Source organism: Phocoena phocoena, chromosome 17 (assembly GCF_963924675.1).
Source record: "Phocoena phocoena chromosome 17, mPhoPho1.1, whole genome shotgun sequence".
Lineage (NCBI taxonomy): Eukaryota > Metazoa > Chordata > Mammalia > Artiodactyla > Phocoenidae > Phocoena > Phocoena phocoena.
The window spans coordinates 39,843,135-39,868,556 of record NC_089235.1 but is presented as its reverse complement, the minus strand read 5'-3'; the positions used below and the strand labels follow the sequence as shown (position 1 = coordinate 39,868,556).

General features: G+C 42.1%; 1 protein-coding gene across 2 annotated transcripts in view; it reads right to left on the bottom strand.

Annotated features, from left to right (window-relative positions):
* The window catches only part of ESRP1 (epithelial splicing regulatory protein 1), a 57,344-nt gene extending 46,957 nt beyond the window's left edge, over positions 1-10,387 (bottom strand). For both annotated transcript variants that reach the window (XM_065895068.1, XM_065895069.1), the window contains exons 1-4: positions 10,256-10,387; positions 9,619-9,747; positions 8,245-8,358; positions 5,259-5,373 (exon numbers count right to left, since the gene is read on the bottom strand). In XM_065895068.1, the coding sequence (XP_065751140.1) occupies positions 5,259-5,373; positions 8,245-8,358; positions 9,619-9,747; positions 10,256-10,387 (490 nt within the window). The remainder of the gene's footprint in view (positions 1-5,258; positions 5,374-8,244; positions 8,359-9,618; positions 9,748-10,255) is intronic.
* Positions 10,388-25,422: the final 15,035 nt, after the last annotated feature.

The following is a 25,422-nucleotide window of genomic DNA, read 5'->3' as shown; positions in this document are numbered from 1 at the left end:
GATAAAAATTTCTACTTTAGAAAAAGACATTTATATGGCATAAATAAATTAGGAAAGGGAGACTCCATGATAATGTCTTCCAAAGCCTTCTAAACCAAAAAAACTATTCTGGAATTCCGAAACTCACATTTTAAAAGTAAATTATTTTATAATCAAAACAAACCACACAAAATTAACATAACAACTCTGAGTGCTGGCCAAGAATATACAGTATTTCTAGTCACCTAACGTATTACAGACCACATACCAGAGTATTCGCCAGTTTAGCTCACATCACACCGATGTGGTGCCAAAGATCATTTCTTCCCCCCTCTAGCCAACAAGGTCAACTACTAACCCAACTTAACTGTACACTTGGTGACAGTTAAAATCCCTTTCATACGCAGAAAGGTGCCAAGGAGGATTCAGCATCTGCCTCCACTTTCTAAGAGCAATGAAGGTTTTGCGACTGCAAAGGCCCAGTTCAACTAGTCATAACAAATAAGCACATAAGTGCAGAATGAACCACACTCGCACACACTATTTTTACATATGGAGAAGCTAAACCCTGAAGCTTACCTGTACTAACATGTAGCTGATGTTTTAAAAGATCTATAACCAGTCTCACGAAAGATTAGAAAAAAATTCTTCAGGCCTAAGATAGTTTAGATAAGGTCTTAAATGAATAAGGAAGTCCTTTCAGAGTCTTTGGCGGATGGCTTTCTTCTTTGGAGACATGCTACAGCCCAGTCAACGCTGGAGAGCACACAGTAGGGCAGGCAGTGGCTGAGTGGTTGCGATGTACTAGCTCATTATTCCTTGCAGTAGTTATGCCCATTTTAAGATGGGAAAACTGGGGCTGAGAGGTACAGTAAATTCATCCCCAGTAAATCTGACTCCAGAGCTCGTGTTCTTAACCACTCTGCTAGTAAGCCTATTATCTCCATCTTTAATATATGGGAAAAACTTGCCCTCGTCACTGTGTCAGTAGCACGCCCACAGAAACACATATCGTATACCCCCAACAAGAAGTGGTGAAACACAAACACAGGGAAAGACACACACACCCCTACTAACACTTGGATGGGTAGACAAGAGTGGTTTAGTGATTTTTTTTTTGCCCTGTTAATGGAAAGCTACACTAGTGAAACGGCATATGCTCATAATATCAAACAGCACATATGGATGCAATACCCTACAACTAGATTGAAATTTTACAAAATTAACTTCCCTTTTCTCCTGAATAGTTTAGTCTCAGGAAACATAGACTATAAATTTATAAGGGAGATAATCTATTTAAATAGCCAACCCCACCCTCAGATAATCTTTATAAATTCTAGAATATTATCCCCTAGTTAACAAGCAGACTGTTTGCAGTCAGACTCAGGTTCAAATGCTGACACTTCTAACTTAAGATAAAATCTCTAAGCCTCAGTTTCCCTAGCTATGAAAAGGGGGCAATACCTCCTCCACTGGGCTCTTGGGAGGCTACTGATGGGATTAATAGTAAGCACCCAGTTGATAGACAGTTCTCTTCTTTCACCTGCTCTCTGGACAAGGCCATACTTCATTTAAAATGAGTTCTTAGTAAAGGCTTGGCAAAATGAAATAAACACAACGGCAGAGGTCTTGATCAAGGAGAATAAATCAGCTCATGAGTTACAAAGCTAACAAAAAATAGGTTAAGAAACCAGGAGGAAGTAATTCCATCCAATACCGTTGGGGGAAATAGGTTTGTTTTTTTTAAAAAAACAGATAAGTCATTATACAAATAGCCTCATAATCAAAATGTACTTTCAGCAGGGGACAACTAGCATTAATTTCCCCAAGGGACCTATGATAAATTTCTTCCTTAAAAAAAAAAATCACATGGGCCCCAATTCCTATCATCACACCCTCACCACCTCACATGATTAAGTAAAAAGCTTACAAAATGCCACCCACAGTTCACCTGCTAAATGAGGTCTTCTTTCCAGCTAGGACTGCATAACTCAAAGCAGGTAACAAAACTGCAGCTGGAATAACTCAGAGAGGATCAACTCTAACACCAGAAATGGTTTTAGAACCAACACAAGGACAAAAGAGGAAAATATGTGCTAAAATAAGAACGAAGACTGCATTCAAGAAATGCCTAAACCTTTTCTTTTATCAAAGTGGTCATACTACTTCATTTACATAGCACCCACGGTTCACAAAGCTTTCACTGGGGACTACCTGAGATAAAAGTGAGGCTTGGAGAAGGCCAGTAACTTTCCCAAGGAAGCAAAGCTGCAAATTCTTACTTGTTCCTTTCTGTGGGTTGGCAAGAGCCTCTCTCCCTCCCCCGCTGGTTACCTGGTGGAACAGGTAATCCCTCTGGAGCAAATGACTCTCCATCTACTTGGCAAAACCATCAAGGATGCGTAATGAGTACCTTTATGTTTCCAAATCCTGTGCCATTTCCATATTAGAAAGGAAAATGTTTAGTGGTCTGAGAATTGGACAGCTCTTTAGTTCAGACATTGTAGAAATCCTCTGCACAGTCAAATTTGGTATGATTGTCTTTGACCTGAGGAATTAGTTTGATGGCCTAGTCAGGGAAATAATGAATCCTCTAAGAGACATAAAGTAATTGATCACAGCAGCAATATAAAACAAAAACCACAGAAAGGCTTAATAACATTTCTTACCTGTTAAATGGGAAAGAAGTATGCAAATAAAACCCTAATAAAAACATTTAAGATTAAAATCCACTTTGGGGGGAATTCCCTGGCAGTCTAGTGGTTAGGACTCCACTCTTGCACTGCAAGGGCCATGGGATCCTTCCCTGGTCGGGGAACTAAGATCCCCACATTCCATACGGTGTGGCCAAAAACAAAAACAAAAAATCCACTTTTTGATTGGCAATAAAACTAAAAAAGCTAAGACTTCCAATGTAAGTCCAAAGAAACTAGGCTAAAATTAGGCTGTTTTAAAATAAACAGAAAAATTCCCTAATTTTTCAATGAATGCATTACTTAATGGTCATGAGATCCTTCCTCAAATGTCAGGTGTTATATGGCTGAAATGAAGCCCAGCTTAGCTTTATTCACAATTCACCTGTTTACTGTAGTCAAATATTTCTGATTTTCCTCTCCATGGTACTTGAAAAAAAACTGCCAACAAACAGTTATAGAGCTAGGATGAAAAGGAATGACAGAAAAAATAATCAGCATAGCTTACCCATTCACCTTAGGTCACCTTTAAGGTCAGACAGTGCAAAAACTATATAAAAGTATATAGTACTTTTTAAAAGTACGTATATATTGTGCAGATAATACAGCATAGAGCAAGTAAAAAGCCCACGTTACCATACTGAAGATGTTTACTAATAACCCCAAATCACATATACGTGAAGCTCTTAAGAAGAAACCAAGGAGAAAAAAAATAGGTAACCTTTTAACAAGCTCTCTGAACTGTGAACACATTGAGAAAACCGAAATACCTAAATATAAGAACCTCTTATTTGTAGCTATGGAAATTTTTACTAATATCTGACCTACAATTACTAGGGAAAGATTTTCTTTGCTAAAAGAGAAAACAGAGCAGTCAGGATAAACGGTTCTTAATATACTGTCTTTCCTACTCAAGTTGTCTTTTTCTAAATTAACTTATTACACTTTCCCTTCAATACCTACTAACACTTTGCCAGAATTTTTCGTTCTCTGTTTTGTACCAGCACATTAAATGGTTTAGCATTTGCTATAGATGGGATTGTGTCCCTCCCCAAAATTCATGTGTTTAAGCACTAACCCCCAATGTGACTGTATCTGGGGATAGAGTACTTAGGAGGCAATTAAAGTTAAATGAGGCCATAAGGAAGGAGGCTTAATCTGTTAGGCCTGTGGCCTTATAAAAAGAGGAAAAGAAAGATACCTCTCCCAACACTCCTGGCCATGCCACTCCCCCTACCCGCCATTTGAGACACAGAGAAGAGGCAGCTAACTGAAAGCCAGCAAGAGCCCTCACCAGAAGTCAACCATGCTGCCACCCTGATCTTGGACTTCCCATACTCCAGAACTGTGAGAAAATAAATATCTGTTGCTAATAAACCACCCAGTCTATGGTATTTGTTATGGCAGCCTGAGCTAATTCATAGAGCATTTAAACCAACAAAACACATAGCAAGTTTTTCTACTGTCCCAACCTTCTAATGAAACTCTTGTAAGAATTCACTCAAATGCGCTTATTCTACCCTTCTCCTGGCACTGCTGGAAGCTAAACCAGTAATTAACTAGTAGCTAAATCAGCTACACCAAAATTCTAGCTACCTACTTCCAAGAAGGCAAATAAAATGGGTTTGATCTGTTTATAAATGGCTAGGAAAAATATCCAAACAACGTTTTACATCAAGAAATTTTGAAATAAAACAAAAATCAAGCTTTAGCACCTGAAAATGGATGAGAAATTTTTAGAATAAACATCTATACCCCCACGTTCATGAAAATAACTTGAATCTGACTTCATGATGATTCTCATAGTGGCTTTGGGCGAGTCCCCAACACTTCTATTACTCAGTGTTACATCTGATATGTTAGCACATGACCCTTATTAGTTAGCACTTTAAAGACTTACTGGATGAAAGATGATGGGTCATTCATGACAAGATTTGTGATTATAAAATTTACTTTTACAACACGTAATGCATCAGATATATTTTCTTGGTTATGAAAGAATTTGGGATAAAATCTCAGCTTCATTTTATCATCTCAAAAGATGGCTTGTAATAATTACCACAATCTACATGTATTTGACAAACCCAGAGAAGGTTAAAACGGGTGCCAATGAACAGCTGTTTGTCAAGAGTATACATCCAAACTTTAAAAAAATTTTATCCATTCAAAAGAAGATGAAATAAACCCTAAAACCAAGATAATCAAGAACAAGTGGCCTTAGAATTGGCAAAGAATGTGGTCTTCACCACATTCTTTTATCAATTTATCAATTTTATCATTTATCAATTCATCAACTGAAAAAACAAAACCACTCCCACAATCCAAAATTGAATTCTATTTTAGATGTGTTCACCTAACAAAAATCCATGTCTAAATCCATCTAAATCACTATTCAAATTCAGTAAATTATAACTACTTTGAAAGATGCCAGTAATCACACTATTTCTCCTAGCACAGTAGACAAATTTTGGACAAGTCAATTTTCATCCACTGTCAAAGTTAAAAATGTTTTAAAGTTTCTTGAATTGTCATTGTTTTCTGGAGCTGTCTTTTCAAATGATTCCTGGGTCATCACTTAAAGGATACACTCTGTCATTGCCGCAACATCCAGTTTATCAATATCAGGTGAACCAGGGCAACACTTCTTAAACTCTTTCCGAAGATCAAAAAAGGAATAGAAGCATTCAGGCAATAATACATTCTGAGGAGGGACAAGGTAGACACTGTTAACTAGATAAATTTAGTTCAGTGATTCCCTAATGATTGGGAACCTAAGAATTGAATGTAAGTATATTTTACCACAATTTAAAAAAATATTTTTAAATTAAACATTAGAGTGTCTTCATTTTCTGTTACAGTATTACATCCTACATAAAAGTCTCACGGAAGAAAAATTCATCTTATTTTAAGGCAATAGATTATACGTTTGTGCTCCATTATGTATTCCATTCAAAACAGTTCTGAAGCTGTAAAACATTTGGGCTACTATATTTTCTGTTTGATAACATTATGTACTTTGTCTAGCCATAATTATTTTAGACCATCTGTATTTTCACGCAGCAGTATTAACCCTCTCAGTTTTCATACAGATGCATATGTTTACAATACATATCTAGACATAGGATTCTATGTGTTTATCAAAATTGAGTTTTCTATTAAAACCTAGTAGTCTAAAATACTGGATTCTAATAATACATATTCTGTGTATTAAAATTAGATTACGACAGTGAATTCCTGATTACCTGAAGAGGATTGTTTTTGTGCCAAATTATAGTCCCACATTAGTTTTCCTGACCGTTATTATTTTGGCTAAACCTGAGAACTCAAATTACACTTAAAAAAATATATATCACAAATCTCAACGGCAAAGGAGAAGGTGCTACCAGTCGTTCTTAGCTATTAGCATCACTCTTGTGGTAATTAAACAAAGCTCAACTGTCAGAGCAAATATTATACTATTATGTCACTTTTTTTTCCTGAAAAAAAAAAATCCTCATTGAATAATTTTCAAAATTTAATTTTGTTACACTGAATTTAGATTTTTTTTTTTAATTTCAAGATAATTTGTATTCACTTATGGGGAATTTGTACATTATAAAGTCAAGGAAATAAATACTTTTTAATGTTTGTGACCCATAATATTTAAGTAATAATGTCTCTATATAAATTTCCTTTATTGGATTCTATTAGTTGTGACCTGCTCACGCTATATTTGAAATAGGTATCACTACATCATGGTGACATTTTCCAAAACAGTTACCAAAAGAACTGTGAATCTTCAAGATTACCTACAAAAATGCTTATGTGAAAGCTGTTTATAATGACAATAACTCAAATGTCCAACAATGTTTGGTTTCAATAGGTATATCCATTTAAAATACTGAATATTTTATTTACTGCTTACGAAGGATACAAATGTTATATTAAATTTAAAGTAGGCTAAAATGTTTGTGTAGTATGCATGCTCCTTGTAAAAGTAAGGCTTTTCTACAACTCTGAAAGAATACATTCAACTATGCTCACATTCAAAAAACCACTTTAATGTTTTCTGACTGGAAGGATTATTTTCTTTTATGTTTTACCATTTCCTTATTTTTCTGTAATGAATAGAATTATTTTCATAATGCTACTAAATTAATTGTTTTAGTTTTCTTTATCAAAATCCTAATAGAAGTGGCTCAGGAAAATGTCTCAATTTTTCTCTGGAGGTTTTCCCACATCTAAAGCAGTGTACCTAAAATAACAAAAACAGCTGTTTTCCTCCAGCCCAATAGGGAAGGATTAAGTTTTATCCCTTACATGAGTTTGAGGGGAAAAAAAATTCTCATATATATCTATTTCTAGATTAAGGGTATAGCAATTTGTCTAGCATTTAATTAATAAAATATACTCCCCCCTTTTCATCAAATAATTACTAAGGTTAATGTAAAAAGGAGTGTTTTCTTCAAGCCTCCAGATATAGGAACTTGAGTTTCTCCTTCAGACTTTTAAAATTGTCATTATACATTTAGTTCATTTCTTCCCTTTTCCCTATTGGAGTAAAAAGAAAGAAAATCTGCACTGACTACTCACTTATGACATCAAATGCCAGGCTAAACTTTTCATTGCAAGACTTATCTCACAAAGTTTCCTTAAAAATATTTTACTTCCATCTTTTCAAGTTCAGTATCTGCCTACCACAATAAAAAGTTACAGCTCTAATTAATTAAGTTGATAAGATCAACTATATTAGCAATGATTGATTACACTGGGTCTGCTGTCTGTGCTCACCATTTTTTCTCAGCCCCTCAGTATTCTTCCCAGAGAGAGAAATCACATCTACAGTAAGATAGTATTTTTCTCGTTTCATACTCTTTTCCATACCAGAAAGATAAGTAAAGGTAAAAGATGGGGGTGACCCTATTGTTTTGATACAAAATTCAATCAGTTTTGAACATTTACTTCAAGTCACACAAAGTACAGCATGCTATAATTAACATTTCACTAGTTATACGGTTAAGTCAGAGTACAAAACTTTTTAATGAAATTGTTAGAATTGCAATTTAAAAGTTTTAATTGGATTTCTCTTTGCTCTTTCCTTTCTAGGATAAGGCACACAGACGGGAATATTACAATGTATTAAAATACAGTTCTACCTACTTGTAGTTAGTTTAAATGTCAAAAATTCAGCTAATATGCTTTGGAAAAGAGAGAATGTCAAGCATCTCAAAAACTTGACATAAACAAAAAGGAAATTTTATTAAGTCACCAAAGGGTATCTATACAATTACTGTAATCTCAAACATCTCTATGAAAGTGTTGTGACCTTTTTATTGTGGTAAAATATACATAACACAATATTTACCATTTTAACCATTTGTAAGTGTACAATTCAGTGGCATTAAGCACATCCGCACTGTTGTGCAACCATCCCCACCATCCCTTTGTCATCTTCTCAAACAAATTCTGTACCCATGAAATACTAACTCCTCATACGCATATTTTTAAAATGGAGAAACTTGGATAAACCATTTTTTAAGCCTCCAGTCACCCCTAAGGTCCAATCGTTTTTTCGAGAAGCCAGCGCTCTTACCTTCTTGGAAGCCTCAGGATGCAGGATTTGCCTGACATGAAGCTGCCCATCAGTACAGAGACAGAAGGAGGTTCCTACCCCAATATTCAGTTCATTGCTCACTGACTGGTTAAACTGAAAAGAACAAAACACACCCAGGGATGCAATGGATGCAGGATTTACAAACTCTGAAAAGTGGCCCCACTTGGTTATAACCTGAGAAAACCGCGCTAACTGCTGTGAAGAACACCAGTGCTGGGGGCAACATTAGAAAGGCTCCGTTCCCACAAACTGCGTAGCTGCCTTTATATAGGTAGCTTTCCAGTCAATCCTCAGTTTACGTACAGGAGAATTTAGTAAATGCATTCTTCCTCCCGTTCAACACCCACCGCCTTCTATTTTTGTGATAAATCCATTCGAGACTTTTAAGTCAGAGGTCTCATTTCATCAGCAAGTTGCCTTCTGATTACATCATTCTCTGGCGCTACTTTTTTTTATGTTAGGATGTTCTAGACTTAAGAAAGATGTCAGTTTCTGATACGAATGTGGGTAATGTGTATACAGACCTCTGGAAAATCTAGTAATACGTTTCCTGTAACACACCACAGAAATGATAACGTTCCCCTATAATTCGCAACTCCTGTGCTAGGGCAGAAGCCGTGAGAGCGCCGGACACGCACCTGTGCACAGGTGTTTAGCGCCCCGCCCTATCCGCAATCCAGTACCCGTCGGCACCCTGGAGCAGCCGGTTTTTAGGTCACCTCAATCCCAGTAAGGGGATTCCACTACTTTCACGGTGACCCAAGGAGCAGCCTCACATATCCGGGTCTGCAAACCCTCCCGGCGCTAGGACCAAGGCCACTAAAGAAGTAAGCGGAACCGGAACCGGGCCTTTGGGAGTTCAGGAGCCTAAACCCAAGCAGGCTCCTTCAGGTTCCCACCCAGCTGGGGCCGCCTCCAGCACGCCACAGCTCGTCTACCCCACAGCGCCCCCTGTCCCAGGGCTGAGCTGCAGACCCAAACCCGGCAGAGGGCTGGCGGGTCTGGGGTTTGGGGTCTGGGGCTGGAGTTGGAGCTGGAGCGCTAGGATTCAAACTCCGCTCATCACTCGACTGGTAAAACTCGGCAGATTCTCTGGCCCCAGGAATAATTCAGGAAGCAACTCGAAAGCTAGCAAGTTTTGGCCCAAAGACCCTGGGGGGCTGGGAGGCGAAAAGGAGCAGCGACCTCCTCGCAGAAGGTCCACCAAGGGCTGCAAGCCCGGGTCTTGTCCCCTCGCTCCGGGGACACGAGTGGACCGCCCGGCGAGGGCGTGGGACCTGATAGAGTTGGGCTGGCTTGGAGGGACGCCCGGGTGGCTAAGATGGGGTGGGCGGCGCGGCCCAGGGCTGTCACCTGTCGGAGGGCTTGGTCCAGCTGCGGCGCCGAGGACAGGCTCTCGGCGTCGATCTTAGTTTCTTCTTTACAATCCTCCGTCAGCTCCAACTGATCCGGTCTAACTAGTACTTCGTGCAACTGTCCCACCTCCGAGGGAGAAAATTAGGGGTCAGTTTTCCCTTCCTCAGCTTGGGAACCTCTACCTTCGCTCTCCTTCCTTGCTCCCCTGCTGGGGCGGCCCACACCTCTCGACGGGTCTGGCCTCAGAATCAAAGCTCACTTGTCGCCAGCGGCTCCAGTGGCCGAGAGGTCGTCGCAGCCCAGCCCCCAGCCCCACCCCCACCCGGATCAGGTCCGAAAGGCCCTGGAAGTGAGCACTTGGGCCCCCAAGGATCCCACCCCGCCTTCCCGGGGCGTCCCCCGTCCGGTAGAGAGCATGGCTTGGCGGCCCCCGGCCTCCCCACCTGGGCCAGATTTTGGAGGACTGAAACGGTTCCAAGGCGGTTGGCCAAGAGGTTTGGTTTTATTCTGGATTCTCTAGGCCCCGGGTCCAGCCTCCCAAGTGGGCAAACAAGAGCACTTGTTTACCGACTCCCCAAACTTTTACAAGCTCTTGCCCCACTCCTATCATTTGGACAGAAACGTGGATAAATACCTTCTTGTTGGCCAGATCCACGACTTTCCATAACAGCAGGATCAGCTCCTTCTCATCCGATCCCAGCTTGGCCCCGGTGGCCCCAGCAGTGATTCCAAAAAGCACCACCAAGTAATCCGGAGACGCCGTCATGACGATAGGTGGGGAGGGGGAGAAGGGGGGTCGGGAGGCGGTGAGGTGAGGTGGAAGTGAGAACGAGGAAACCTGTGCTAAAACCTCTTCTAAGAGAAAAAGAAAGAGCGACCACCACCCCCCCCCTCGCCGCCGCTGGTGCAAAAGGCGGTAACCAACCACCCAAGCCCACACCTGGCCCGAGCTCCACACCCAGGGCAGGAAGGGGGGTGAGAAGGAGGGCGGAGGAGGCCTGCCCTTTTTGTATTCAATTGCCCGTGCGTCTATGCAAAAAGCCTGGAGCAGGGCTGCACCCGCGGGAGGCGCGCGCAATGGCTGAAAGCTTTTCTGTTTTGGGATGTGGTTCTACCTGCCCGCCCCTTCCCCCTCCCCCACGTGGTGCAGGTAGGAGACACCTGGCGGCGCCTGCCCATTGGCTCCTTCAAACCACGACGTGGCAGCGGTGGGGGAGGAGGCCGCCCGGGGGAAAGGGGAGGAGGGGGCGGGAGACAATGGCTGGACGATTGGAGAGGGGAGGGCAAGAAGGGAGGAGGGGGAGACGCGAGGGGCGGGGAAGAGGCGGTTGCCACCCAGAGGGTAGCCGAGGCCGCACGGGAAAAGGGTGAGGGGTAAAGGGCACACAGGGACGGGTTATCCATTTGGAAGTAGCCGAACTGTTGGGGTCTTGGGGAAATGCCGGCTGTGGGGAGCGAAGCCGGAGGTCCTAAAGGGTCAAGAGAAAAGGCCTGGCGCGGAGAGGCGAAAGGAGGCCAGAGGTGTGGCTCAGGTGCGGAGCTACCCAGGGCGCGGCGCCCCGAGAGGGCGAACCACGGAGGGAGGGACCGGCCAACGGCAGCCGGGAGGTGGCGGGAGCACTTGCCAAGCACCGGAAAAGCCTCTCCCGAGCCCAACACACCTTGAAGTGCAAACAGCAGGCGAAACCCTTGGGGCCCTCCCCCTCTCCGGGCGTCCGCTCCTCCAAACCCCGAGGTACTGTCCACCTTGGGAAGTGAAACACCCCGCGCGCGGCTGAGCGGAACTCGCGGGACTGGACGCCCAGCCACCAAGGGACGCCCAAGGACTCAGCTGCGACGCGCAAAGCAGCAGGGGGTCGCCCGTGAGGAAGTTCAGGCACAATGGAACCCACGCCCTTTTCTCTCAACTACTCCCTTAATTGCTACTCCTTGTTTGGTCCTGGCTTCTAGCTCGAGACTGGAGCCTCCTCCGGGGCAGGGGCCCACTTCCTTTGATTTGCCCTGGGCCCTAAGTGAAATGTATCTACAGTACCGTACCTAATGTTTTCCTAAATCAGGCCAAAGCCAGATTTTTCCACAGGTCCCCGCTCTGATCTCCCGCCCTCTACCTCATACCTTCTTCTTTGTACTTCTGTGTCGATTTGGCCAAGTTCCCGAGCGGTCTCCCTACCTAGCGCAGTTAGATCTGCCCAGGGGCCTGAGCGCCCACCTCCGCCCCCTACCCACCGCCCCCATCGTCCTGCCACCAAGTCGGACGGCAGTGTGGTGGGTCCTGTTGACATTTTCGAGAGAAAAGCGCTAGAGATGAAGTTTCTTCGGCTTTTATATTTGAAAGTGATCTCTTCTTGGGAACACAATTCCGTCTGAAGTATTACTAATTCGGCTCCAGGTGTCCAGCCCTTTATTCCTGAGGTGAAAACGGGCAACCAGACACCTATCACGCCAGTAACCCACTCCAGGTGCAAATCTGAGAACCTTTCAGGACGCATGTCAGGGGAAGCTGGAGATGCGGCTTTCCTGAGGCGGAGGAAGCGCGGACTGCGTGGGGAGGTGGCGGAAGGGTTTTAGGAGTCTGAGGCCGACGGCGCCGCGCTTCCTGGCTGGAGAGGGTGCTGGCTACGACGGTCGCGGCACAGGTAGCGCAGCTCGCGTCCCCAGAGAGCGGGAGAAGGCCGGTTTCTACCAGGGCCAGGAAGCTTTGCAAGGGCCCACGAGGGTGCTGGGTACCACCCTCCCTCGTCCGCAGCTGGAGTTCCACAGTCGCGTGCTTTCGGCTCCTGGACTTCAGGGTGCGGGGGCCGGAAAGAGCCCCCCGCCGCCCCTCAGCTAGCTCGCAGCTGCGGCCCCGCCTAGTCCTCGTGTCTCCCAGCCACCCTCCCGGGCCCGCAGGCGCCGCGGGGGCAGGGGCTGGGCGCGGAACGAGGCAGGGAGGGACCTGGAAAAACCACCCAGATTGCATTGCAGTGGGCGAGGCCGCCGGAGGAGCCGTTTCCCCAGAGCCATCTCCCCGCGGGGCTTTCTCGGTGCGCGACTGATTCCCAGGTGCTCGGCTCTGCCGGGCGCCGGAGGTACCGCCGCGCAGGGGCGCGAGACCAGGTGCGTGGTCCCCGCGGGGCGGTCAGGCCCCACAATGGGCGGGAGACTTGCTGAAAAAGTGGTTAGAACAGCTCGGGAAGTCCTGTCCCGCCGGTGCTTTCAGGTCTTTGATGTTCGGATTAATCATTTGAGTAGCGCGTCTGGATAAACTGAGAACTTGATTACCAGCCAGGGGTTCAGCGGCGTTATCCACGTTAGAATCGAACCGCAGGGCTGTCCCTTTTCTCAGAGACTTGTCTTCTTCCTCTTTAAGAAGTCGGATTCCTGGTGTGCGATTTTTTTAATTTAAATCTTAATTTGTCCAACTAGATTACAAGGACAGGGGTTTTTGTTTTATTTTGTTCTCGAATGTATTCCTAGGGCTTGGAACAGAGCTTGACATACACCAGGTACTCAAATATTTGTTGAATGATTTTAATGAGTAACACCCACCCATTTTTGCAGCTCTTTGTCTCCTGAGCTAGGGCATAGTTCATCACTGCAACGGTGAGATTATGAAAATGGGAGTCTACAGGTAATTTAAGTCTCAAATGTTTTTTAAAAGAGTAGGTGCTAATTACACAATTATTATTATTGTCTGTTTTGCTAACAGACGAAACTACTTCTGTTAAAGAAATTAAACACTTGTAAAATGCAGGGATGCTGAGAAAACTAAGTAATACATAAAGGTCAGTTCCTAATACAAAGACGTTTTATTGTCCATCCCACCAGCTACAAACAGTTCTAATATAGCAGGAATAGTCTGTACGAGAGGAACCTCGCACCTTTTTTACCGATGGTCTTCACTTACGACCACACCTAAATCAGCTCGGAGCTTTGTGACCGCCTGGAGGGTTGGGATAGGGAGGGTGGGAGGGAGGGAGACGCAAGAGGGAAGAGATATGGGAACATATGTATATGTATAACTGATTCACTTTGTTATAAAGCAGAAACTAACACACCATTGTAAAGCAATTATACTCCAATAAAGATGTAAAAAAAAAAAAAAAAAAAACCACACCTAAAACTCTCAGAACAGAAGCGAATCTTTATTAAAAGCAGCAGAGACCCAAGTTGAAGGACAGGCAGCAAAATAACTGGCCTGTATTCTTAAAATTCTTAAAGTCATGAAAGACCTTGAAATTATTTTCTGAAGAACTATTCCAGATTAAAGGAATTTACCAGACATGAGAACTCAATGCAATACGGATCCTGGGCCAGAAACTTTTTTTTTTTTCCTTTAAAAAACAAACTTTTTTTTTCTTTAAAGGACATTATCGGGACAATAGGAAAAAATCGAATAAGGTCTGAACATTAAATAATAATATTGTATCACTGTTAATTTCCTAATTTTTGTAATATTACTGTAGTTCAGCAGAGAATGTCCTTTGCTTTAAGAAGTACCCAGTATTTAGTGATAACGGGAAATCATTGTCTACAACTTATTCTCAAACGATTCTGAAAAAATATATACATACACACATACATACATATATATATATACATACATGGAGAGAGAATGATACAGCAAATGTGTAAAATGTTAATGTTGTAGAATCTGAGTGAAGGAATTCTTTATACTATTCTTTGCAACTTAAAAAAAAATTTTTTTAAAGCATCAGAGGACTTTTTGCTGCCACCGTCATTTGGTGTTTAACAAGGGTCTGTCTCATGAGTTTCTAGGTTAACCTAATCCTCCATACTATAGAATGAACCCATGTTCTTTGTCTTTTCCTTGGTGAAAGAAGGAGAAAGAAAAGGTCACTATTTTCTGTATAAAAATCGTTTCATATCCTTGAAGGTTTTCTTTTTTTTTTTCCTTGAAGGTTTTCTTAAATAACTAGACTAAATTACTGCAAGCTCTTTAAAGTTTTCATCATGAATCTTACTACCCTGCTCTTTAATGATCTTCATTACGCTCCTTGGACCCTTCTCCTCTTACCACTTTTAGAGAGCAGCCCTTGAACTAGACAGAAGACAAACGTGCCCACCGTGGCCTGACTATTGACACAGTGGTACCTAGATATCATATTCTTATTACTTGCAATGCAGCTCCCTTTTAAAGACTACAGTAGCAGCACTGCATTTGCTGGCTCCAGTTTTGTTTTGAGGTCTCTAGATCTTTCTTGGAGTTCTCACTTGCACGTACTCAGTTGTTCTCTCATACCTGTAAGAAAACAGCCTTCAAAAAGGAATCAAAGTATGAAAATGTTCTCGAATTAGTTAGTGGTGGTGCTTGTACAAACATGTGAATATACTAAAAACCACTGAATTGTACAGTTTAGAAAGTGAATATTATGGTATGTAAATTATATCTCAGTTTTTAAAAGAGGAAATCAAAGTAAAAGCTTCTATTCTGAGGCTACCACAAGCCATTGGTGTTTCCTAGTTATTTGTATTGGATGAAGTTGTAAAACAGATCACATTTTATACTCCCTAGACTCATCCAATCTCTCTGAAGTGGAGAGGTAGGGGGAAATGATGGTCAGGGCAACTAAATACATTATATATAATTTTCTATGAATTACTCAGTGCATTACACATTTAAGCAAATTACTGGTCTGAACCTTTATTATAGCAATTATTATAGGTGGTCTGTGTGGACAAAGTATGGGTTTAATAATCGGCCCTGCCATGTGCTACCTCGTGGCTGTGGGCATAGGTTTTCAGGGGAGAGGAAATGTATAAAGAAGTGTCTTCTTTAAGGAAAAAAACTTGAGAACCAGGAAGGTTACTACAAAATAGGAATCTCCCCATGGGGAGGGGTCTCTCCAGACAACAACCACAAAGGCTCTGGCCTTAGATTGGACTAAAGACACCATCAAGTGAGGATGAAACATTAAATAAGATTTTACTGACTGTCGGTGGTAGGAAAATGCACAGAAAAACTACACGTAGGGAAATGGGCCATGAATCTGGGCAAGACATGTCTTCTCCTTGGGGACTACAGAACTGATCCATTTAAACTGGGCATCCAGGGAGAAGATGCCACCTAAGGAATTCCTCCCTCCTCACTCCCGGTCTCAAGCCCTTTGCTCAGGAGTACAGTGAGATCTCCGTATCTGTGGTTACGCATCCACAGGCAGATTCAACCAACCGAGGACTGAAAATACTAGGGAAAAAAAATTCCAAAAAGTGCAACTATTTACACAGCATTTACATGGTGTTAGGTATTATAAGTAATCTAAAGGTGGTTTAAAGTAAATGGGGGATTTCCCTAGGTTATATACAAATACCATCGTCATTTTATGTAAGGTACTTGAGCATCTTCAGATTTTGGTATGTGGAGGGGCGGGGGTGGAACCAATTACCCGCAGATACCAAGGGATGACTGTACCTCCTTGCCTCTCTCAAAATCCAGTCTGAGAGGAAAGGACAGCAGCAGACCTTATATTTTAAGTCAAGGTGGGTTGACAGGAGTGTTTAAAGACTTTTAGGAAGGAAAGAAGTTTTGTTACTCTTATTTCCTAAGTTCCTCTGCTTCCCCTGTACTTTGCCTACTCATCCAACTATTTGACTGATAAAGGGCCAGTTTTGTTATTCTGGTAAAATGTAACCCAAAGACCAAGAAATCACTGTTGCCCTGCTGTGTGTCTGTTTGAAGTATTTAAAGTGCTGTTGATCGTTTACTTGGTGGACACCGCCATTTGAAGACAATTAGGATAATTTTTATGAGAGGCCTATATCTCATTTCCATGTCAGCGCATTCTCACCTAGAGATTCCTAAATGACTGTAAAAGTCTATACAAAGTGTCAGTCCTGATGGATACATTAAGTCATTTGTTTAACAGTTATGGACTGGCACCATACTATGCACCAGGCAAGAAAGGTATTAGGCACCGGAAACACAATAAATAGGGAATAAACACAAACAGGGTCCTTGCCCTTATTAAGTGGGGGCACAAATAATCACAAAAGCAAATGTATTACTGCAAATGGTGTTTAGTGTCCTTAAGGTACACAGTGCTCTGGGATTGCACAAGGGGACATAAACACCATCAGGGAGACCAGAAAGAGGCCAATGAGCAGCAGTATTTGAATTAAAATCCACAAGTAGTGAAATAAGCAGAGGTAGGAGCGGGTAAGGAAGAGGGAAAGCGCTGTCTCAGCAGCACAGTGTACAGAGGCCTATGATGGGAGGGCGCTGGCTATGGAAATAAAGACTGAAGGTGCTTGAGGAGAAGGCAAGACCTTGGGCATCACCCTTGACTCCCCCCCACCCCTCCACCCCCCGTCTACGTTTTCCCCAAGTCCCTTGGAGTCTCCCCACTCACTCCCGCTCCATTCCTCATGTGACCTTTCTGGGCCAAAACTACAGAATCTTTCCAATGGATGCAACCATCCACTGTGTGCTCTAACCTTTCCCACACATCCAGTGGTTTCTAGGAATACTGGATTTCACAGACCTTTAAAATTAAACCAAAAAGGAGGGAACAGTGACTGCCATAGAAAGAATTTCAATTTTTTAAAAAAATTATTTTATTTTTGGCCGCATTGGGTCTTCGTTGCCGTTGCATGCGGGCTTTCTCTAGTTGCGGCGAGCGAGGGCTGCTCTTTGTTGCAGTGCGCAGGCTTCTCATTGCGGTGGCTTCTCGTTGTGGAGCATGGACTCTAGGTGCGTGGGCTTCAGTAGTTGTGGCAAGCGGGCTCAGTAGTTGCGGCTCGCGGGCTCTAGAGCGCAGGCTCAGTAGATGTGGCACGCGGGCGTAGTTGCTCCACAGCATGTGGGATCTTCCCAGACCAGGGCTCGAACCTGTGTCCCCTGCATTGGCAGGTGGATTCTTAACCTCTGTGCCACCAGGGAAGTCCCTCAATTTTTAATTTTGCTAAGAAGGATTTTTTTTTTTTTTAAGCCGTGCTGTGCAGCTTGTGGGATCTTAGTTCCCTGATCAAACCCCAGCCCAAGGCAGTAAAAGCACCAAGTCTTAACCACTGGACCACCAGAGAATTCCCAAGAAGGATATTTTAAAACAAAACAAAACCAATTACCATTTACTGTCCCCTTTATTTCATAAAAGAAAGGCTATTTTAATACCAAAAATAAAGACTCATCTCAGAAAAAAGGACAGTTTTTATATTAGTTATATGAATCAGCTTTATGAAAAGTTTGCCACATTGTCCTTTTTTGACTCATTCAGCCTCACATTGGGAAAATTATATGCCAGGGTTTCGGAGCCAGTGCCTTGATCCCTTCTGAAAATTATCAACAAATTGATTTTCCTAAAACTCACTTGTTTTAAAATTAATATATATTTATTTAAGTCAAAGTAATATAAATCATCGTTTTATAAATCTAGTAGTTGCACATGGTTTATAATAAAGAACTGCGTTCCCCCTGCACTCTGATTCCTGCTTCCCAGAGGCAGCTACTATCCCCATTAAGCTGTTTTTCTGTTTTGGTAGTTACCTCCTCGTTTGTAAATAACATGTACTTACTAAACCTAAACACCATTTTTTAAAGTCTAAAAGCCAACTTCAGTCGTGTTGCTCCCCTTTTCAAATTGAACTGGAGCTATGAAATAAAATATATACTCTTTGTATATCTGTAAAATCTCAAATCCGTCTATGATGCTTCCCAGATAGCGAAGCCCTTCGTGGTTACCACTATAGACTATATACTTAACATACTGCCCTGTATTATCTATTTCACGTGGACAGTGACTTTCTTTTATTAAAATTCTAGACTCTCAATTGTTGGTCACTGTCCTTATGGCTGGTTTCATTCCCATTGTTAAATTCTTTTTATATGTACTTTAACAACCAGCAGGACTTGCCCATGCTTAGAACTTGGGAAGGAAATTTGGTGAGGGTATCTATCAGTTTTGCTAAACTTAGACGGAAGAATAAACACTTCTGAAATAGAAGAACTGCTCCTTTCTTGTCCAAATCGGTATCCCTGCTTTAGCTAGTAGGGAAGTATCTGATTTAAATCGGAATTCATTTGTGCAAACAATATTTTGAATCACATCTTCATTCTGGAAGGCAACACAAAAAATCATTTGGGAACTTCCCTGGTGGTGCAGTGGTTAAGAATCTGCCTGCTTAATGCAGGGGACACGGGTTCGAGCCCTGGTCTGGGAAGATCCCACATGCCGCGGAGGAACTAAGCCCATGCGCCACAACTACTGAGCCTGTGCTCTAGAGCCCATGAGCCACAACTACTGAGCCCGAATGCCACAACTACTGAAGCCCACGTGCCTAGAGCCCGTGCTCTGCAGCAAAGAGAAGCCACTGCAATGAGAAGCCTGTGCACTGCAAGGAAGAGTAGCCCCCGCTCACTGCAACTAGAGAGAGCCTGTGTGCAGCAATGAAGACCCAACGCAGCCAAAAATCAATTAATTAATTAATTATTTTTAAAAAGAGGTAAGACATCTTAAAAAAAAAAAAAAATCATTTGGACTTACTCCCTGGGAGGAAGTTGATGGGAGAGAAAAGAGAAAGGAGATCTTTCTCCTTACATATATAAATAACAACCATAAAATAGCTTTTATTTATTGAATCATCACTACATACCAAACACCATTACAAGCATTATCTCATTTAATTCTCACAGGTAGTTAAAAGTACTCTTTTTTTAACCCCCACTTTACAGCTCAGGAAACTGGAGGTTAAGAATAACTTGGAAAAAAAAAAAAAAAAAAAAGAATAACTTGGTGAGGGACTTCCTTGGTGGTCCAGTGGTAAAGAATCCACCTTATAAAGCAGGGGACACGGGTTCGATCCCCGGTCAGGGAACTAAGATCCCACATGAGGCGGGACAGCTAAGCCCACGTGCCACAACTACTGAGCTCACGTGCAACAAACAACAGAGCACACGTGCCCTGGAGCCTGTGCGCCACAACTAGAGAAGAGAAAACCCACACGCCACAACAAAAGATCCCACATGCCTCAGCGAAGATCCCTCGTGCAGCAACTAAGACCCAACGCAGCCAAAAATAAATAAATAATAAAGCTTAAAAAAAAAAAAAAAGAATAACTTGGTGAAAATGACAAATGGCACTGACAGAGTTGGGACTTATACCTAGGAATTTTGACTCCAGAAACTGTGTTTAGCCACTATACTATACTCAACATGAACCACTTTTATACTTTAGAAATCTTTTTTAAAAAATGGAATAGGCAAGCTGTCATAAAGTAAAACCTATCTCCTTGTGAGAGTTGAGCTTCAACACATACACATGACCAATAATAAGCCACAAAAGCAAAGCTACAGTAAACTGACTTAACAGTTTAGTAATATCACACCTTAAATTTTATAAAGTAATCTGCATTTTATACTTCAGCTTGTTTACAAGATAATCATGAATTATAAAGTATCCTTGAGACCCATTAGAAGAAGTAACATTCTAGAATAGTTATAAATAGCATGGTAGTTAAAATAAGTATCAAATGTGTCATCAAGGTTTACTGTTTTCATATTTGAAAGAGACTTTTGAAAATTTTATTCCTACATCCTTGTTTCACAAGAGGCCAAAGAAGTTAAGTGACTTGCCCAACCAAGGTGACACAGTTAATTAGCATCAGGACTGTACTTGGAGCTCAGGTCTCCTGGCTCCCAACCCAATGCTCTTTCCCTGTTGTGTCCACGACTACCCAGATAGCGTGGGTACACGCTGAGGATACAACAGGATTTCTAGATGGGACTCAGAGATGTCTGTGTAGCTGGTTTTGGTTACAATTATCTCTTTTGGTAGGGAAAAGACATTTTGGTTGAGCGCTCTTCATTGCAGCCTAGGGGATGGAAATAAGACTTGGGAGTCCACCTCTGATGCTGACACAGTTCTTACTCTCCTGGAGTCTGATTCTGGAGCTAGTGCCTGACACACTGAGAATTCAGAAGAGTTTTGGTGGTGGGGCAGGAGGTAGGAGGTGGACTTTAGATGAGCCATTCTGTTTTTTTAAACTGTCCAAATTTTTTTTTAATTTAATTTTATTTTTTTACTTATTTATTTTTGGCTGCATTGGGTCTTTGTTGCTGCACGCGGGCTTTCTCTAGTTGCGGTGAGTGGGGGCTACTCTCTGTTGCAGTGCACAGGCTTCTCATTGTAGTGGCTTCTCTTGTTGCCGAACACGGGCTCTAGGCACGCGGGCTTCAGTGGTTGTAGCACGCGGGCTCAGTAGTTGTGGCTCGCTGGCTCTAGAGCGCAGGTTCAGTAGTTGTGGCGCACGGGCTTAGTTGCCCCACGGCATGTGGGATCTTCCCGGACCGGGGCTCGAACCCGTGTCCCCTGAGCTGGCAGACCGATTCTTAACCACTGCACCACCAGGGAAGCCCCAAAGAAATTTTAATGGATGCATTCTTTTGATTTTAGTAAATCTCTCTGTAGAAGATACAGACACACAGGACATGATCTCTGCTGTTAATGAGACTGAAATCTGATAAAACAGGCAAAGTTCAAAGAGCTTGGTGAGGTGTGGACCCCTTAAGAACATGGCCCTAGCCCAGAGAAAGCATAAGCATAAGGATGTTGCAGCAGATGATCTGCACAGGAATGCTTTCTGAACCCCTAGGTCACCAGTGTGGCTAACCCATTTTCTATTCTCACTTTGTTACCTCCGCCAACTTGTACCTACTCTATCAGCTCTCCATCTTCCTTATTGGACACTCAGGCTTCAACTACATTCTTCCACTTGAAGTGTGATCTTTACTGACTGATAGTTTGCTAGCTAAATTTCCACCATCCTTTGGTCAGTGGCTCTGTTCTTTAGTAAAAAAAAACCCTCAACTAACCTCCCTTACCTCCCCTGCTCTCAAAACAATGGCAGGAACAACCACATAGGAGAAGTAGCAGATTATCTCTGGTGAGGGTCTGGATCACACATTCAGTGTCCTGCTTCATTGTCTCCAGCCTGTCTTTCCAGCCCCTTTCCTCTCATTCTTCTTACCCTGAACATATCAGCTATATAAATAAAACTCTTACTGTTTCCTCTTTTTCTGGTTTCCTTTCTTCTAGGCAGAGTTGGTCACTTGTTCATCCAACCTCCCACAACTGCTCAAACTTCCTATCATATAGTATTTAAAGAACCTATCCACCCAGGTGGCTCACAGGTAGTTCTACCAAATATTTAAAGAAGTGACTAATCCTTCACAAACTCTCCCAAAAAATGGAAGAGGAGGGAACACTTGCCCAACTCATTCTGTGAAGCCAGTATTACCCTAATACCAAAACCAGATAAAGAAATCACAAGAAAACAAAACTACAGACCAGTATCTCTTATGAATATAGAAAATAAAGCAAATTGAATCCAGCAACATATTAAACAGATTATACACCATGATCAAGTGGAATTTATCCCAGGAATGCAAGATTGGCTCAATATACACAAAAAAATCAATGTAATACACCATACTCATAGAATAAAGGACAAGAATCACATGATCATCTCAATTAACACAGAAAAAGCATTTGAAAGAATCCAACACCCTTTTATGATAAAAACACTCAGCAAACTAGGAACAGAAGAAAACTTCCTCAACCTGATAAAGAGCATCTATGAAAAAGCCACAGCTAACCTCATACTTAATGGTGAAAGACAGGATGCTTGCTCCCTAAGTTTAGGAACAAAACTAGAATGTCTGCTCTTGCCATTTCTTTTCAACAGTATACTGGAAAGTTCTAGCCCAAGAAATTAGGAAAGAAAATAAAAGGCATCCAGATAGGAAAAGGAGAAATAAAACTATTCACAGATGACATGATATTGTAATAGAAAATCCTAAGGAATCGACATAAAAATTGAACTAAAAAACTGTCAACAAGGACTCCCTTGGTGGTGCAGTGGTTAAGAATCTGCCTGCCAATTCAGGGGACACAGGTTAAAGCCCTGGCCGGGGAAGATCCCAGATGCCGCGGAGCAACTAAGCCCATGCGCCACAACTACTGAGCCTGCGCTCTAGAGCCCGCGAGCCACAACTACTGAAGCCTGTGCCTAGACCCCGCAACAAGAGGTGCCATCACAATGAAAAGCCTGAACACCAGAAAGACCCAATGCAGCCAAAACAACAACAACCCCCCCCACAACATTGTAAATCAACTATATTTCAATAAGTTATTTTTAAAAAATTAAAAAACTGTCAACTAGGTTATAGCATATAAGATTAATATATAAAAATCAGTTGTATTTTTATAACAGTAGCCCTGAATGACCCAAAAATGAAATTAGAAAACAATTCCATTCACAATCTCATCACAAGGAATAAAATAATTAGAAATTAATTTAGCAAAAATGTAAGATGAGTACACTGAAGACTATAAAACATTGCTGAAAGAAATTAAAGAAGACCTAAATAAATGGAAAGACATCCCATGTTTATAGACTGGAAGTCTGAATGTTGTTAAGACAGCAGTACTTTTCAAATTGATTTATGGATTCAATCCCTATCAAAACCCCAGTGGCCTTTTTTGCAGAAAATGACAGGCTGACCCTATAATTCATATGGAAGGCCAAGGAACCAGAATAGTTAAAACAATCTTGAAAAGGAAGAAAATAGTTTGAGTATTCTCACTTCCTAACTTCAAAACTTACTACAAAGCTATAGTAATTAAGACAATGTGGTATATGGATAGACATACAGATCAATAGAATAGAATTGAGAATCAAAAAAGAAACTCTTAGTTTCCATACGATCCTGTAATCCCACTCCTGGGCATACATCTGGAGAAAATGATACTTTGAAAAGATACATGCACCCCTATGTTCATAGCAGCACTATTTACAATAGCCAAGACATGGAAACAACCTAAATGTCCGTCGACAGATGAATGGATAAAGAAGATGTGGTACATATATGTGATGGAACGCTACTCAGCCATTAAACAGAATGATATAATGCCATTTGCAGCAACATGGATGGACCTAGAGATTATCATACTAAGTGAAGTAAACCAGAGAAAGACAAATATCATGTGATATCGCTTCTATGTGGAATCTAAAATATGACACAGGGCTTCGCTGGTGGCACAGTGGTTAAGAATCCGCCTGCCAACGCAGGGGACACGAGTTCAAGCCCTGGTCTGGGAAGATCTCACATGCCACGGTGCAATGAAGCCCGTGCACCACAGCTACTGAGCCTGCACTCTAGAGCCCGCGAGCCACAACTTCGGAGGCCATGCGCCACAACTACTGAAGCCCACATGCCTAGAGCTCGTGCTCCACAACGAGAGAAGCCACTACAATAAGAAGCCCGCGCACCGCAACAAAGAATAGCTCCCGCTCACCACAACTAGAGAAAGCCTGCGTGCAGCAACGAAGACCCAATGCAGCCAAAAATAAATAAATAAATAAAGATAAAATAAAATACGCCACAAATGAACTTATCTACAAAACAGAAACAGACTCACAAACACAGAGAACAGACTTGTGGTTGCCAAGGTGCGGAGGTGGGGGAGGGATGGATTGGGAGTTTGGGATTAGCAGATGCAACTCATATACAGAATGGGTGAACAACAAGGTCCTACTGTGTAGCACAGGGAACTATATTCAATATCCTGTGATAAATCATAATGGAAAATAATATGAAAAAGAATATACATATGTATAACTGAATCCTTTTGCTATACAGTAGAATTTAACACAACATTGTAAACTACAATAAAATTAAAAAATTTTTTAAATCTTAAATTTATGGTCAGCTGATCTTCTACAAGGGTGTCAAGATCATTTAATAGGGAAAGAATAGTGTTTTTAAAAAGTGGTTCTGAGACAGTGGGATAGCCATATGCAAAAGAATGAAGTTAGACCTCCTCCATTATACTGTACCCAAAACTAACTCAAAATGGATCGTAGACCTAACTGTAAGAAATGTGGTATATTTATAGCATGGAATATTATTCAGCTGTAAAAAGGAATGAAGTACTGATACTTGCTACAACCTGGGTGAAACTTGAAAACATTACGCTGAGTGAAAGAAGCCAGTCACAAAAGGCCATATATTGTATAATTCTATTTGCATGAAATGTCCAGGACAGGGAAATGCATAGAGACATAAAAGAGTTTAGTGGTTGCCAGGGGCTGGGAGGGAGAGAAGAATGGGGAATTTCTGCTAATGAACCTGGAGTTTCTTTTGTGGGTGATGAAATGTTCTAAATTTAGATAGTGATGTTGGTTTCACAACTCTGTGATATACTGAAAACCACGGAACTGTACACTGTAAAAGGATGAATTTTATGGTGTGTGAATTATATGTCAATAAAGCTGGTGTATAAAAAGTACCTATCATATAGCATTAAAATTGTGTGTTCATATGTATTTCTTCCCCAACTAGAATTAGACTATGAACTTACTTCATCCTTACACATTGGAGGTACTCCATGAACACAATAAATACTTGTTGATCCAGTAATTAATTCTTTGAAATCTTTGAAAGAAGTTTAAGACTTTAGCAGGAAGTTGCAAGGAAAGATTATTGGTAGCAGAGCAGAGGCATAAAGAAGGAAAAGCACCGGGTTGGAGCAGCCAGCAATTCCCTAGGCTAGGAGACACAGGAGAGGAAGTAGTCTAGATACGGGCGGTAAGGGTGGTACTATCTGCTAAGTGTGTTCCTTTTTTTATTTTTCTTTTTTTTGGGGGGGTATGTGGGCCTCTCACTGTTGTGGCCTCTCCCGTTGCGGAGCACAGGCTCCGGACACGCAGGCTCAGCGGCCATGGCTCACGGGCCCAGCCGCTCCATGGCACGTGGGATCTTCCCGGACCGGGGCACGAACCCGTGTCCCCTGCATCGGCAAGGCG